This window comes from Camelus dromedarius, chromosome 15 (assembly GCF_036321535.1).
Source record: "Camelus dromedarius isolate mCamDro1 chromosome 15, mCamDro1.pat, whole genome shotgun sequence".
Taxonomy (NCBI): domain Eukaryota; kingdom Metazoa; phylum Chordata; class Mammalia; order Artiodactyla; family Camelidae; genus Camelus; species Camelus dromedarius.
The window spans coordinates 38194935-38209792 of record NC_087450.1 but is presented as its reverse complement, the minus strand read 5'-3'; the positions used below and the strand labels follow the sequence as shown (position 1 = coordinate 38209792).

Sequence of the window (14858 nt, the reverse complement as noted above, 5' to 3'; positions counted from 1 at the left end):
CCCCAGAACTCATTTTCATTCCATTTTCTGAATTTGATTAGAACTGACCCACAAAAAAACATTTCTTATCAATTTATGTAATGAAGATCATTAAGAGATTGTATAAAACAGTCTTCAATTTATGTAATGAAGATTATTAAGAGATTATACAAAATAGTCTTCAATGATCTTTTCATTTAATAAATTTTATATTTTTGGCATATACTTATCAGCAAAAGATCATTTTTATTTTATAGGCTTTATAAACAGCACTCTGTAAACTTATCAACCAACCTGGCATTCAAAATTTAAAACAACTTAAGTGACCTGTTAATTTATCAATTCTTAAGTTAGGAAACTGAGTTTCTAGTAGAAAGAAATTCAATCATTAACTTCCACTATTTCAGGTGTAGAAAATTTAAAAAGTAAATGATGCTATATATTTTATAATTACTATAATTTACTATATACTTTATAGTGTTACATGTGTTACCTCAGAACTCTCACTTGAACTCAAGACATATATTCAACTGCTCAACCTACATTTCCATTAGGAAGTCTAATAGATATCTCAAACTAAACAAACAAAACCAAATTCTCAATCTTCCCATCCAATTTGTTCTATCTATAGGGTCCCCCATTGTATTTGATGGCAAGTCTACACTTCCATTTGCTCAGACCAAAAACATCCTTTTCTTTTATACCCCATATCAAATATTTCAGGAAATACTGTTTTCTCTACCTTTAAAACACATCAGATTCTTACTACTTCTTAGCAGATCCACTACTTCTCTAATTTTTCTGACTCATGCTAGAATTACTGCAATAGTTTTCTCCTCTCCCCACCAAGTCTTTGCCAACACTGATTGCCCTGGGTAGTCTATTCTCAACACAGTAGCCAGAGTGATGCTTTAAAATAAAAGTTGGATCATGTCAGCCTTCTGGGTCAAATCCTTCTCATGGCTCCCCATCTCACAACATAGCCCCACTGATTTGATCATTTCCCTTTAGAATCACTCTGCTCCAGCCACTCTAGCTTCCTAATTCCTCAAGCAACACACCAGGGCTACGGCTGCCTTAGGGCATTTGTTCTGGTTTTCTTCTTCCTGAACATTCCTTCCCAGATACCATGTGGCTAACTCCCTCATCAACATCATCTTTTGTCCAAATGTTACCCTCTCAATGGGGCTTACCATAATCAATCTATTTTACATTTTTACTTGTTCCCTCCAACCCTGCCCACACCTTAGCACCCTCTATCCCCCGGACTCTGTTCTACTTTTTCTATTTCCCATAGCATTTATCACATTCTGACATACTATATCATTTATGTTTATCGCTTACTGTCTATTATCCTCTTAGTAGAATATAGGACCACAGGAATAGGGAACGTCACCTAGAATACTTGGTACATAGGAAGCATGTGATCAATATTTGTTGAATGATTGGAATAAACCAAAATGAACCAGAATAAAAAGACATCTGTCTATTTTTTAACAAGCTTCAATCCACACTTAAAAAAAAAAACAGATAACTGGGCATCTGAATATACTACATCAATTTTAAAAACTCAACACTTTTATAGATCAATCAATATTCTACTATCAATAACAGAAATAGCCTCTATTTTTTCCAGAAAAATCTAACAATCAAAAATGTTAAATTTTATCAATCACATCTTAATAATAAATTAAACCGAGTAGCTTTTGGATCCTAGAATGTCTTCAGGCCTTTAAAGTAAAAATTAACCTTATACTCTTAACTAGATTCATAACAACAATAGTAATGGAAGATCACAGAAGGTGGTGGGTGGTAAAATCTATCGGTTTGCCAGAAACTAAGGAGATTCTTAACATAAGCACAGTAACTCTCTTTTCAGAGGGGTGAGAAAAAGGTAAAGGAAGTCCTTAAAATGATTTAAATGTCCATTCAGCTAAACAGGATTTGCAATCTAGTTTTATAATTTATTATTAATTTCACTTTATAAAAGTGAAATCCTTGAATTTAAATTATAAGATTCTTAACATGTACAAAGCCAAACTCCTGGTAAAGAAACCTCCAGTTGTGGGAGGGTATAGTTCAGTGGTAGAGCGCATGCTTAGCATGTACGAGGTCCTGGGTTCAATGCTCAGTACCTCCATTACATAAACAAATAAACAAACAAACAAAGAAACCTAATTACCACCCCCCCCAGATGTTTTTAAAAATTAAATGTGAATGGGAGGAGGAGGAGGAAGAAGGAGGAGAAGAAGGGGGAAGAAGAAGGAGGAGGAGGAGGAGGAGAACTCCATCAACTGAAAGATTCCATTAACTCATACTCAGAGAGAGAAATATCCAGGACACTACTAAAGAGTGGGACAGCTCAGATGTGAGAACAGTCACTCATTTTCACCTGTAACTTCGTAGCAGGCTACACACCTGTATCATACAATACTCTGAGCCACGACTCACACCTTAAAGCAAAGGAAGTTATACAAGGGACAGTGCAGCTGTCTTTGGAGAAAAATGAATCTCAATTATCCTTGCAATAAGGCTGGTAATGAAAAGGTCAACTATTATCTACACATACGTGTGACTTCTCAGAGAAAGACCTCAGTGTAGCACAGTGGGTCTTAGCTATATTGGAAGAATTGTTGCCTAAAATATCTGAATGACTTGATATATAAGCTTAGTAAGTAATAAGACAGAAGAGAGACTCTTTTCACTTTAACTTCCCCTGGTTTCCAAATTGTTCTGCCGAAGAAAAAAAAGGCCAATCACTAAATTAGCCATTATATTCCTCAAAGACTAAGAAATTATCCCTAATAAATATCTGTCACAAAAAAAGACTTAGAAAGTATTCTGTTGTGGGGTAAAACAGTTCCTATTACTATTTCTATTGTCCCAACAGTAGGAAATATTTGGCACAAAAAAGGAAAAGAAGTGGCATTAGCACTTTCAGAGTCCCTGAAGGTAAAGCCTTGAGGAAAAATTAAGATAGTTATCGACTCTCTAACCTTCTGTCTTTAAAGTAAATACAATGTAAGCTGAGGAAATTCTTCTCCTGAAATTCTTCAACCTCAGGAGAAATTTTTCTCTCATTCTCAGTATCTATCTGTCTCTCTCTCTCTTACTCACACACAAACACACACCTGACAGAATTAGTCACTCTGAAGAATTTATCACAATCCTACCTTACTGATAGTGACGATTCATTTCCAAACTCCTAGAATGATCAGTGCTGTAAAAGTTTTCCCCCAAATACCTGTTTTAACTCTTGTTAGATGTTTAAAATATTAAATTTGTTTAGAACAATTTGTGCAAAAAAAACCTCTATGCCTTGTACAAAGATGATGAAATGTGACTAAAATGAACGAATAACTACAATTTTCTAATTTATACGTTTTTGGACAGAAGATGTCAGAGATGAGATCTCTCAAATCCTTTATTACATTCTCATATTCAATTTCCACAAAATCTAGATTTGAAAGTTCTACTGTCTGGGCAGAAAACAGAGGACATTCTGTTTATGAATTCAAATTATTTTTGTACTGTATTGCTTATGTTTAAAAAAAAAGATATGGTAACTAGATATACAACTTTCTTTAAACACACACACACCCTGGAAAAAAGGTGACAACAGTAAAAAGTTCACAGGATTTTCAACATTATAAAAGATTTAAAGTGTTCTTCAAGATGTCATCCTGGTAAAATACTGGTTTTGTTTATTTACAGAACATCTCTGGTGGGATCCAAAATGCTTGCTTACCCCAGTCTGTTCCATCGCCTGCACTTCTAGACTCATTGTCTCCTTCCTCTGATGTAACCAAGAAGTCAAATTCCTTTAGAGCTTCTTTTGTATCTCGATCTTCACTGGAATCGGGCAATACTTTTTTCCTAACAATCTAATGAAAAAACATGTTAAGTTAAAATATTAGGATACATGATGGAATTAATTTCAGTAAAGGAGACAATATCCCTTCACCATTGAAAGAGAAAACCCAATTATTATTTTCTTCAGAAAATGCATCTTCGTTGTATTAAACAGCTGTAATACCTACCCAATTCTGTGGAAAACACAGATGTCATTTTTAAAAGATACATATTATACATTTTAAAGGAGTAATTTAAACTTTGTTCAATGAAATAAACTAATGGAATCACATATAGAAAATACTGGAGTATAAGACATGCATTTAAATTACACATAGATGAAAAATGTCCCTGACATACTGTACTATAAGAACCACAACTAAATCTTACATGGATACAGTCTGTGTAGCATGTAGATGTTCTAATCTAACCAAAGAAACACTTCATAAAACATTGCAAGAGTTTTTCAGAATATAACCATAATAAATTTTAACTCTACTACATCATTCTCTTACAAAACCTAAAATTCCCAAAAGTACAAACTCAGAAATGCATGTCACAAAACTTAGAAGGTATTCTGTTGGGGGTGAAATGGTTCCCATCATTATTTCTAATGTCCCAAGCTTTTATCAGTTTTCTCTAATAACTGTCTATATATTCAAATTTTTCCTAAAATAGTGCTCTTCCAGAGACTTAGATTTAATAGCAAATCTGATAAGGGTCATTATGTCTAATTTTCATATATTTAGAAACATCTGTAGAATCATAAATCCACTTGAAGAATTAAAACTTAGGCTTAATGCATATAGAGACAATTTTTTAGATCTATATGCCAATACTCTTTATAAATTATCTCCTTTTTGGTCACTGCCACCACCAGGAGCCCAAAGAAATCAGGATGACTGGTTCGTAGCTTCTTTTGATAAAATGGACTCAATAACTTCTCCAGACCTCAGCTTCTTCACTTCATGCAAAACAGAAATAGTATGACTTGATCAAACTTGACTAGTGGACTAGTGTGAGCGATTTAAAATTATAAAAGTTCAACCGACAAATCAATGGGACAGACTAGAGGGTCCAGAAATAGACTCTCTAAGAGACAGCAAGTATCCGACTCATGTGGACCTGTTTTCACACTCATGACAGGTATCACTGATCAATCACAGCACTTTCCATCTAAGACCATACACAACCAGAAATCCTTCTCGACACAGCACTCCAGGAGGTCACTGTCAATAGAAGAAAGCTGGCACAGTAAATGAAACCTAATCTACCTTAACTGTCCTGGTGTATATCAAAACTGAAGAGGAGAAATCAAGGAGTCTTTAATGATGCTAGAAGAACTGGTTTAACTATTTAGATTATTTCCCTAAAATCAAGAAAAACTTTTACATTTACAGCATTTCCCAATCTACCATAGTTATGTCACAAAACTAACCCCTTGGGGAAAAATCTGCTTTTAGGTCTCATGTCCTCTGCATAACCTTACAGAGAATGAAGATAAATGGCAAGTTGCAGATCACTGACTCAAGTATCCATTTAAATAAATAAACAAAAACTACTGTGTTTTTAATGGTTAGGCATAGAAGAAAAGTGAACTATGGGTACCAACAGAGAGTAGGATTTGTAAAGGGGACAGGGTGGGGCCTGTTGTAATAAGCACATGTCACTCTTCTTCCTTACGCCTAAAGTTCCACTCCACTCCTACGTTCAATGAACTTATGAATCAACCTAAGAAATTATGGCAGACACAAAAAAAGTATGGGTTTCAAGATTAGAAAAAGATAGACTGTCACTTTGAAAACCATTAGGAGAAGCGTAACACAAATGGGGATGAGATTTTTTTATTCTGTAACTAAAACAATACTGAAGGATTCTTAATCAAATTACTTTTTCCTCTTAAAGCATCTCAATTGGAGACTAAATGTTGCTGCTAATGTTATGTTTCATACAGTTTTAAACTGAACACTCTTTATACGCATGTATAATTTCAAGATCATTATTACACTTAACTAATGACACAATGATAAGAATGCTGATAATGATGTTAAACAAAAATAAGGGAAAGAGGTTAATCATGAGAAAAGAGAAGGAGATGGAGAGGAGGAAAATGATCCAGAGTGTAATGCAAAGAACAATCAAACCTCAATACAAGGCAAAGAGCAAGAGAAGAGAATGAACACAAGTGGCTTTCTAAAGACAATCCAACTTATAATAGCTCAATTACAACCAGCGGCTACTAAAAGCCTTGTATTTCTGTATTTTCTTAGTTGAATCTATTAACCTATTTTGATTAAAGAAATAAAATAACATTTAAAAACCCTGTTTGTTCTACTACACATTTTAAGAGGATAATTTTGGCCATTCACTCTCTCTCTATATATATGTATCATTGCAGTAAGTCTTCTAAGCCCTACTTGCTTATTCATTGCTACACAGAATTAGATTTATAAAGTCTTTTGAAATGTAGGTATTATATTGAAGCTGTGAAAATTAATGTAACATATCATAAAATTAGCAAAACTATTACAAAGAAACCAACTGCTTAAAATATTTTTCCAAAAGAAAAACTAGAAGAATTTTTGTATCTAGTATTTGAATGGGGTTAAGTATGTTCACATTAGCTGTGCCTTCATTGCTTGGTCACAGAATTGCTATGATTTGCACTAATTGGAAGTCAGGATGTTTATGAATTTGATTATTTAAAAAGAAATCAGTTTGTAGTTAGGAATTTCTAGTAAGACCATAGTTATAATAACCAGCTTATAGATTTTTTAATATTTAAATTTATATAATGACTAACAAAGAAAATTAAAGTATCATAATTAGTTATTATTTGCCACTGAGCTATTAATAAAGTATTTTGACAGCAAAATAATGTCTTAACACAATCATCCCATAGAAATCACAAGTCAGCACAAAACTTCCAAATGATTAGGATAGAGAAAAGTTATCATAGAAGCTTAGGCATTTTCTTTTACTACAGTAAATTAAAACACATGCTATTTCTACTTGAAGTTCAACTAATACCCATGGCAGGGCTGTTTTAGCAGAATACTACTGAATAGTGGCCCAGGGAAACATTAAAATGGAAGTAATAAGTTAACAGTCTCTGATGGAAGCAGAGGGCATAAAGAACAGAGAAGTTACATTTAGAAAGTCTGGAGGAATCTAACAGAAGAGTTCTGAAAGTCTGTAGAACTTGCCTACCACAGCAACTCGGACAAGCGAAACAAAAACTGCACCGATTTAGAGTTGATGCCAGTCACCATCAGGCACCATAATGGTCTGTCAGTTCTATTGTCTTGTAACACCAATAACACTGCATTGTTGTAACACACAACATTTACCGTATTCACCAACCTTCTAAAAATGTTGAAATGTTCAATGAACTAACAAAAAGTCAGAGAGGCCTTTAACAGAAAGCTGCTATATTATAAATACTCTTGAATTTGAAATCAGTACAAATTTCCCCAAATTCATGAAAAAAAAGTTGAGGGTTTTAAGTTGAAGGATATGGATTATTTTTAAAGTGTGCATAATGGTTCCTAAAAATATTTATACCTGAAGTATCCAACTCACCGTTGAGGTATCAATAATGCTTTTCTCTCTTCCATCAATGTCATCATCTTCATCTTCATCACTGAAATCTGCAGCTGCACTTTCAAGGAATTTAAAATTATCCAGCACAGAGGCAGAATCTGTTAACTCGGATTTCCTGGTTTAAAACATGTACATCTTGCTCAGTTAAATTTTTTAAACTCAACATAAGAATTAATCCACGATATGTTACATTAACTTTTGTTCATATTGTAACAATGACCCTCCCAATCATATTATAATCTACACTGATTCTTATTTATTACATTTCCACAGACTTCAATTGGAAAAGCAATATGGGAAGGAAGTGGTTACTCTTTTAGAAGCCCTTTATAGTCATAAGTACTATTTAGATTAATTGGAATCTAATGCAAGGAACTCCCCCACCTGATTCAGTATTATTTCAATTCTTAAGCTAACCTTAATGTATTTCTTTTTAATTTTTTTTCTTATTATCTCTGCTTCTGTTTTTCTCTATTCTTTTCCTCTCTGCAACTCTTCCTCTGACACAGAAGTTTCCATAACTAACAAAATTACTAGTAAATAAGTCCTTTTTCTCTGATATAATCTTCTATTTCTGAACAGTTAATGAGTTGAAAAAAGCAAATATATACATGAAGTTACTAAAAATAATATATTAGTCAAAGTAATATTACTACAAAACTTAATTCTTTTGCTGAGTAAACCCTTAACCTTTGGAAATTACTGATGTTTCAAATATGTAAGATTTGAATTTAGTTTCTGCTAAATAAATTTAACAAACAATTTCCTAATGGCCAGAATAGGATGAGTCCTCTTTAGTTCATTAGGAAATGTTTTAGATTACAAGATATTTTCTTTAAAAAATTGAGCTACAATATGGACAGAATTTTCAAATCTGCTCAGAGCTGTTTTTCTTTTCTTTTTTTTTTATCTACTCTCCATCCCTACAGAAGTCACACAGATTCAGAATAATACCTGTCAGTTTCAAAAGATAGGTCAAAGCCAAAACACAAGACATCTAGAGTGGTCTTTTCTAAAGGTCTTTATAATTTAAGTTAATTTATTCAGTGAAAACATAAGCAGGATTAATGCCTACATTGAGAAACAATCTACAACTTACATTTATTAAAACACGTTAAGATAGTTTTAACCTTCAATGAATACATTTAAGAAGACTCCAAACGACATTTGTCTATAATAGTCATATTTCCAACTCTTTACCTAAACCCCATCATTTTAGTTTATGTTTCAAATAACACAAACTTTGTTCTCACTAGAAAATGTAGAGAGTCCAATTAAAACCATTCTTTCAGCCTAAACATACGTTAAAATGATGTAACATACATTTAGACCTTCACAAAATCTTTGGCTTTTTAAGAATCATGCCAATTTTTTTTCAATAAAGAAGAATCTCCTTATTTAACTGTCCATGTTTATTCTAAGCAGAATTACTTGTAACTGTATGAAAATGATCCAACAAACAAAATGAACTATTTCTGCTACTGAATTTCTCATACTCTATCAATTAAAAAAATATACTTAAAATAGATATTTTTCAAAGGAAAGATGAGTTACAGCATTATTAGATAATCAAAAGTTGCCAAGAAAAGGTTGACATCAAAAGAATTAAGTATTTATATGATTTCTGTGGCACCATGAATGAAATTTCATTCTTACAGATTTGAAGTGAATTTCCAAATAAGATTTTTTATGAAATTCTAATAGTGACTGAGCTTCAAGATATTAAAATCTACATTAAGTCCATACATTTCAAGCAATTAAAAATATCAAATAAAAAATTATTAAAATAATCATAAATGATAACTAATCCCTATGTCATCTTCTACCAATACATTTTTATTAAACTTTACAATTAAATTATTTCTGTAGCAGTATCTAAAATTGCAAGTATCACAAGTTTCCCCCATAAACCAAAAATATTAATAAGAACTAAAACTACAGCTAACCTACTTTCCAGACAAAATACTCACCCAATCATTGCTGTCTCTTTAACTTCAGCTTCTGTGCCATTTATAACTGAGTCCTGATTTTTGTCATCTTCCCTGTCAGTGACATCACTTGAAAAGCCCAGCAAAGCTCGCACTCGTTTGGATTTCACATCTAGAATAGTATCTGTGTAACCCACCTCCTGTAGATACCTGTGTGTGAAGAGGATCTTTACAACTCAGTCATATTGGAATCAATATTCTGTTACTGAATATGTAAATAAAAGTTTTATTTAAATTCAATGCCTGCATAAGACTTAACAGTACAGTACTATGCTGGTAAGACATGCTAATAAATAATCTTCCAGCTGCAGATGGAGCTGTCTCCTGCAGTACCAGCCTCTACGGTCTCTGAGAAAAATCAAAGAACTACACAATACACCATTCATTTATCGTAAGAAGAGGCTGTTCCTTAATACACCTAATAGCATGTTCTTTCTTCTAGGTAGGGTTGGAGTAAATTCACTCTCAGACTCTACTGAATTACTGTTTTATAATAGTAATTATTACAACCAGTAGTCTTCTTATACTTCTGATGTAAAAGTATCATTGGATCAACTGCAATCTAGAAAAATGTTTCTAGCTACATGGTTTCCTCCATGACATACAGAAAGACAGTCTATTCCAAAGAGTCACTTTTACAGGAAGGAAGCTTCTATCCTGACACAACTCTAAAACAGAAATAGAATATTCTAAAATAAAATTCAATTGTGGGAGGTGGGATGTGTGGGTACATGGGGGTCTGTGTGCTGCAGAGGCAGCAGCACAGGAAAAAGAGGTTTTGTATGGAGAGTTAAACCTGGGTTTAAAGCCCATTTCTGCCACTTTCTTCCTGTGTAACTTTAATTCTCCTGAATCCCAGTTTTTTCCTAAAAGAGACACATCTGTTACAGTGCCTGGCATACAGAGGGCACTCACCATCTATCAACAACAAAGATGACCAAAAAAGTCTGAAAGTGGCAATGGCAGGAACAGGAAAAAGGCAAATGTCATTAATAATGTCATTAATAAACGTGAAAGACAAATGTTAGGCATTAACTCATAAGTAAGCATCAAGTCTATGAGGTGAAAGGAAAAAGAAAGATTGAAAAGATAACCAGTCTAAGATCAGTTTATTTCAAGATCTGGTGTTAATAGTTATCATAGCTCAAAGAGATATCTCACAAAGACATGTGACCAAAATGGAATAAGTGTATCCTATCAAATCAAGGTACTCATTTTTCAAAATTATTCAATATTTATAGGAAAGTTTTTGATTAAAATTTGGATAATCAATTTCTAATGTTTCTGAATTTAATCAGTTGTTCGTGCAAATACAAAGGTATTATGCTTTTCTATTTTTTAACAAATATTTGATACACAACTCACTTTGGCAAGAAAATCACATTACAAATAACTGTTTCAAAAAGTGCTCTCTCCATAAATGAGTTGGCTTTACTAAATAGTTATGTCCTCATTCACTGATAAAATGTCACATTTGAGAGGCAGACTATGAGTCTTCCAAAAATATTTCTTGGATTTCTCACTATTGATAGCCGCTTGTCATTTAAATAAAAAAGATCAGCACTTTAAGAATACTTATTTACTTATAAAAGGAAAATCGTAAATCACATTTAAAACCAAAGTGAAAACCCACTTATTAAATAGTAATGAAGTCTCATTTTCTGTTAATTTTTAGCAGATAAAAAATAGATTTGAGGAGACACTTTAATACTCTCTTCCCATCATCAAAATGAATGACTGGCATGCAATCTAGTTTGGAAACCACAGTTTTAAACTATCACAAGCAACCCCAGAAGTCCAAATCAGGTAACAAATTCCTTTTTACTGAGGCACAAATCTAAATACCAGTTTCAAATATGATATGCAATGGTCAAGCACTAAACTGGTGAGTAGGTCTAGCTGACTACCCGACATCTGAACCTCAAAACCCAGCTTTCTTTATAGTCTCAAATACACATTTTATAGGAGAAAATATATGTTAGTATAATATTTGAAAGTTTAAAAAATTCAAGATATTCTTGCATCTATTTAAAATAAACTTTAAAAAACACAGCATAAAAATTACATGATTAGACTCATATTAAAACATATATATTCATGTATAAAAGGTTCAAAGAAAAGAGTAACTTTAAGGGTACAGAATTCTTTAAACTACAAATTTAAGTGCATAATAAAATTTAGAAGCTTAAAGTTGTATTCTTTTTGATGAAGCTAAAATTACAGAAAGCAAATTTATTCTTGGTAATTCTTAGTAATATTTAATGAAAAACACATTCTGCCACAGGGGAAAAACTGTTTAATATTAAAAAGGAATAGTAATTCAGTGAAGCTTTTTCTTTCTCCTAAACCATGTTTTTTTTTTTCAATGAAGCTTTTCACAGCAGCAGTATAAGAAATAAAATTATTCTACTGAGTTAGAAATACAAAATAAAAATAATCTCATGAAAATATGCTTCTTTATTTGACCACGAGATACTTACTGTCTGAGTAGTTGTCGACCTTGTTTCCACATCAACTGGCTGTTTTGTTGTGGCTGCACCTCTGTTTCATTACCTTCATCTGGAAAACATTAAATCATAATAAAATTGACTTGTTATACCCTTTAGAGGGTATCTCAATTCATAAGAAATGCCTAATAAGAATTTGTAAGATTAAGAACATGTGAAACCACACTGCAAGGTATGTTTTAGGAATATGTAAATTCTGTTTTTCACTTTAATTTCCATAACAAAACTAATAAATTAATTATTGCTACTGGATTTCCCTGTGAGTTTCAGAACTAAAATGAAGACATTTTTGCTGATTTTTAGGAATCCTGAGAATTTTCCTCCAGGACAAGGATCTACCCAAATCAAGTCACACAAGAATCAAATAAAAGTATTATGAAGTATTACATCATAATTAGAACAAAATACCTCGGAATGATGGTTTAAGAAAAAAAAAAGAAAGAGCCAGTCTGGTAGAGTAGATAGATAAAAAATAATTTCAATCCAAATCTGTTTCCTTCACTAGGTATTAAATGAAAACCTCAAGCATTCTTTTTAAGACATCCTTTAAATGAAAATCTCCTCATAAGCCTTATAAAGCTTAAATTCATTAAAGTTTAAAATCATCTGATAGAAGCCAAATCTTTTCAAGAAGATGGTAAAATAAAAACAGTCATCTCCATGTTAAGGCTGGGCCAAAGAATTTCCAAACTATGGAAACTGTGGTCTTTACAGAGTTTTTTATTAAGTAGGATATAAGAGATACTGGGAAAATTTGTTTTACGATATTTCATATTAAACATTTAATGTGTTCTAGATGCCGTGTTTAAAACATAATCTCTTTTAACCTTTACAGCTTCAAAAAATAGGTGTTATTATTATCCCTGTTTTAAAGATTAGAAAGGTGAGTTTTACAGGTTACACTTTAAGGTTTCTAAGTTAGAAATACAGTTGTGAGAGTGTTGAAATCATGTCTGACTCCACAGCTCACACATGTTCCTCCACACACTATCAATACAAAGATAAGAAATTAGAGAAATACGTAAATAAAAATAAGAATTAGATCGTGCATTTTCATTATTCTCCTGAAGTAACTAGACCAAGTGACATACCAAAGAAAGAGCAGCTGGGCAAAGGAGGGGGAGAAGTATGAGGGTGGTTAAGCTAACTCAAAAAGGAAGATAATTTTGGGAAGACTTCAAAGAGGGTATACTTTAAAAAAAAAAAAAAGGAAAAACAATGTCCCAATACTAAGGAAAAACCATACATTGTTTCTACTAACCCACACATTCAGGAATCGTGTATACAACGTAATGTATTACAATATATTCCCTTTTAAGTCAAGTGAGTAGCCTGTACTCCCTACATCTACACTCTAAGAACATCTACACTGGCATTTCAAAAGACCAAAAATTTCAGATGTGAAAGAACTTTTGAGGTCATCTAATTTCCCCTCAAAATATGCCTAAATCCTTCCTGTACCATCCTCAGATACACTCAACTACCTCTGCCTACTCTGGCAGCTAGTGTTGTTACCAAAGTGTAGTACATCCATTCAGCGGAACACTACTCAATACAAAAAAGGAATGAACTACTGATACACCAATATGAATAGATCTCGATTGCATTGTGCTGAATGAAAGAACCTAGATTCAAAAGGCTACATTCTGTATGACTCTGTGGAAATAATATAACCTTCTTGAAAGGGCAAAACTGCAGGAACAGAAAACAGATTAGTGGTTGCCAGGGGATTAGAGTAGGGTAGGAGAGGTTAACCACAAAGGCTATTAGTAACAAAATTGTGTTTGTGAAAACACTGAAAATGAGAACTTTACTGCATGCAAATTACACCTTAATAAAAAATAAATTAAGCCAAATCAAATATGAATGCATCCTCACCGTCTTTTTAAAAAGTATATTCTTATATAGAGATAAAATCTGACTCCCTGGGTTATCATTTTGGCATGTACGAAAAACATCAAATCACTATGTTGTACACCTGAAACTAATAAACTGTTGTAAGTCAATTACACTTCAATGAAAAGAAAAGAGAGAAAAGACTCATTTTCGCCTTGAGTTAACCGCGGTATATGACAAAAACAGCAAGGCTGTGAACTGCTGCTTATCTCATCATCCCACACTGGATCATGACCAGCCTCCAGATGACTGCAAGGAAGCAAATGAAACCAGTCACAACACTCCAAAAGAATGAAGAGACTCAGAGACCTATAGAGCTTGTGGAGTCCTTATCTCCTTAGTAATGGATCTGAGATAAAACACTTACCCTAGTTCTTTTATTAAATTAGTGTATGAACTAATGAGCTAAGATTATGTCTGTGACCAAAGACCTACCCACACAAACACAAGACAGGCTCTTTACTCAACACTGCCAAGATCTGTTTTCCTATGAATTACAGAAATAATGGTATAGCCGTCTGTAAGAGCAATAAGTTTCAATGCCTGCAAAGTATTTATAAAGACAGAAATCCTAATTCTGAATAAATTTCTCAGAAGTGAATTTCCTCTATGAAGAAAAAATCTGACTCTGGGTAATATCTGATGTTAGAAAAAAAAAAAAGTATGAGGTTAAAAAAACAGCCCTTGCACATGTGAACTTGATTTTCCCCACATTTCCTTATCCAGGCTAAATACTCAGTTCTCTCAATGATTAGTAAGTGGTCATCAGCTATCAGATTCATTTTTACCTTATCAAGTTCAGAAAGTAACATTATACAAAAATGAGGATTTTAGAGTGGGCAAGAGTTGAATTTCTTGGTAATATTAAAAGTACTTGACTGGAACTTCCAGTCAAGCTGGAGTAACAGGGAACCAATTTACTCTCCTCCTTGAAGCAACTATAAAACAAAATGGATGACATAACTGTTAAGACACTGGACGTCAGGCAACAGAGGACAGCGATCCCTGAGGAAAGGAAAGCAAACAGGTTGAG

At 33.0% G+C, this 14858-nt stretch overlaps 1 protein-coding gene across 2 annotated transcripts in view; it reads right to left on the bottom strand.

Annotated features, from left to right (window-relative positions):
* STRN (striatin) overlaps window positions 1-14858 on the bottom strand; it is an 86279-nt gene that overhangs the window by 31838 nt on the left and 39583 nt on the right. For both annotated transcript variants that reach the window (XM_031466842.2, XM_064494588.1), the window contains exons 4-7: window positions 11903-11981; window positions 9405-9572; window positions 7414-7549; window positions 3728-3863 (exon numbers count right to left, since the gene is read on the bottom strand). In XM_031466842.2, the coding sequence (XP_031322702.2) occupies window positions 3728-3863; window positions 7414-7549; window positions 9405-9572; window positions 11903-11981 (519 nt within the window). The remainder of the gene's footprint in view (window positions 1-3727; window positions 3864-7413; window positions 7550-9404; window positions 9573-11902; window positions 11982-14858) is intronic.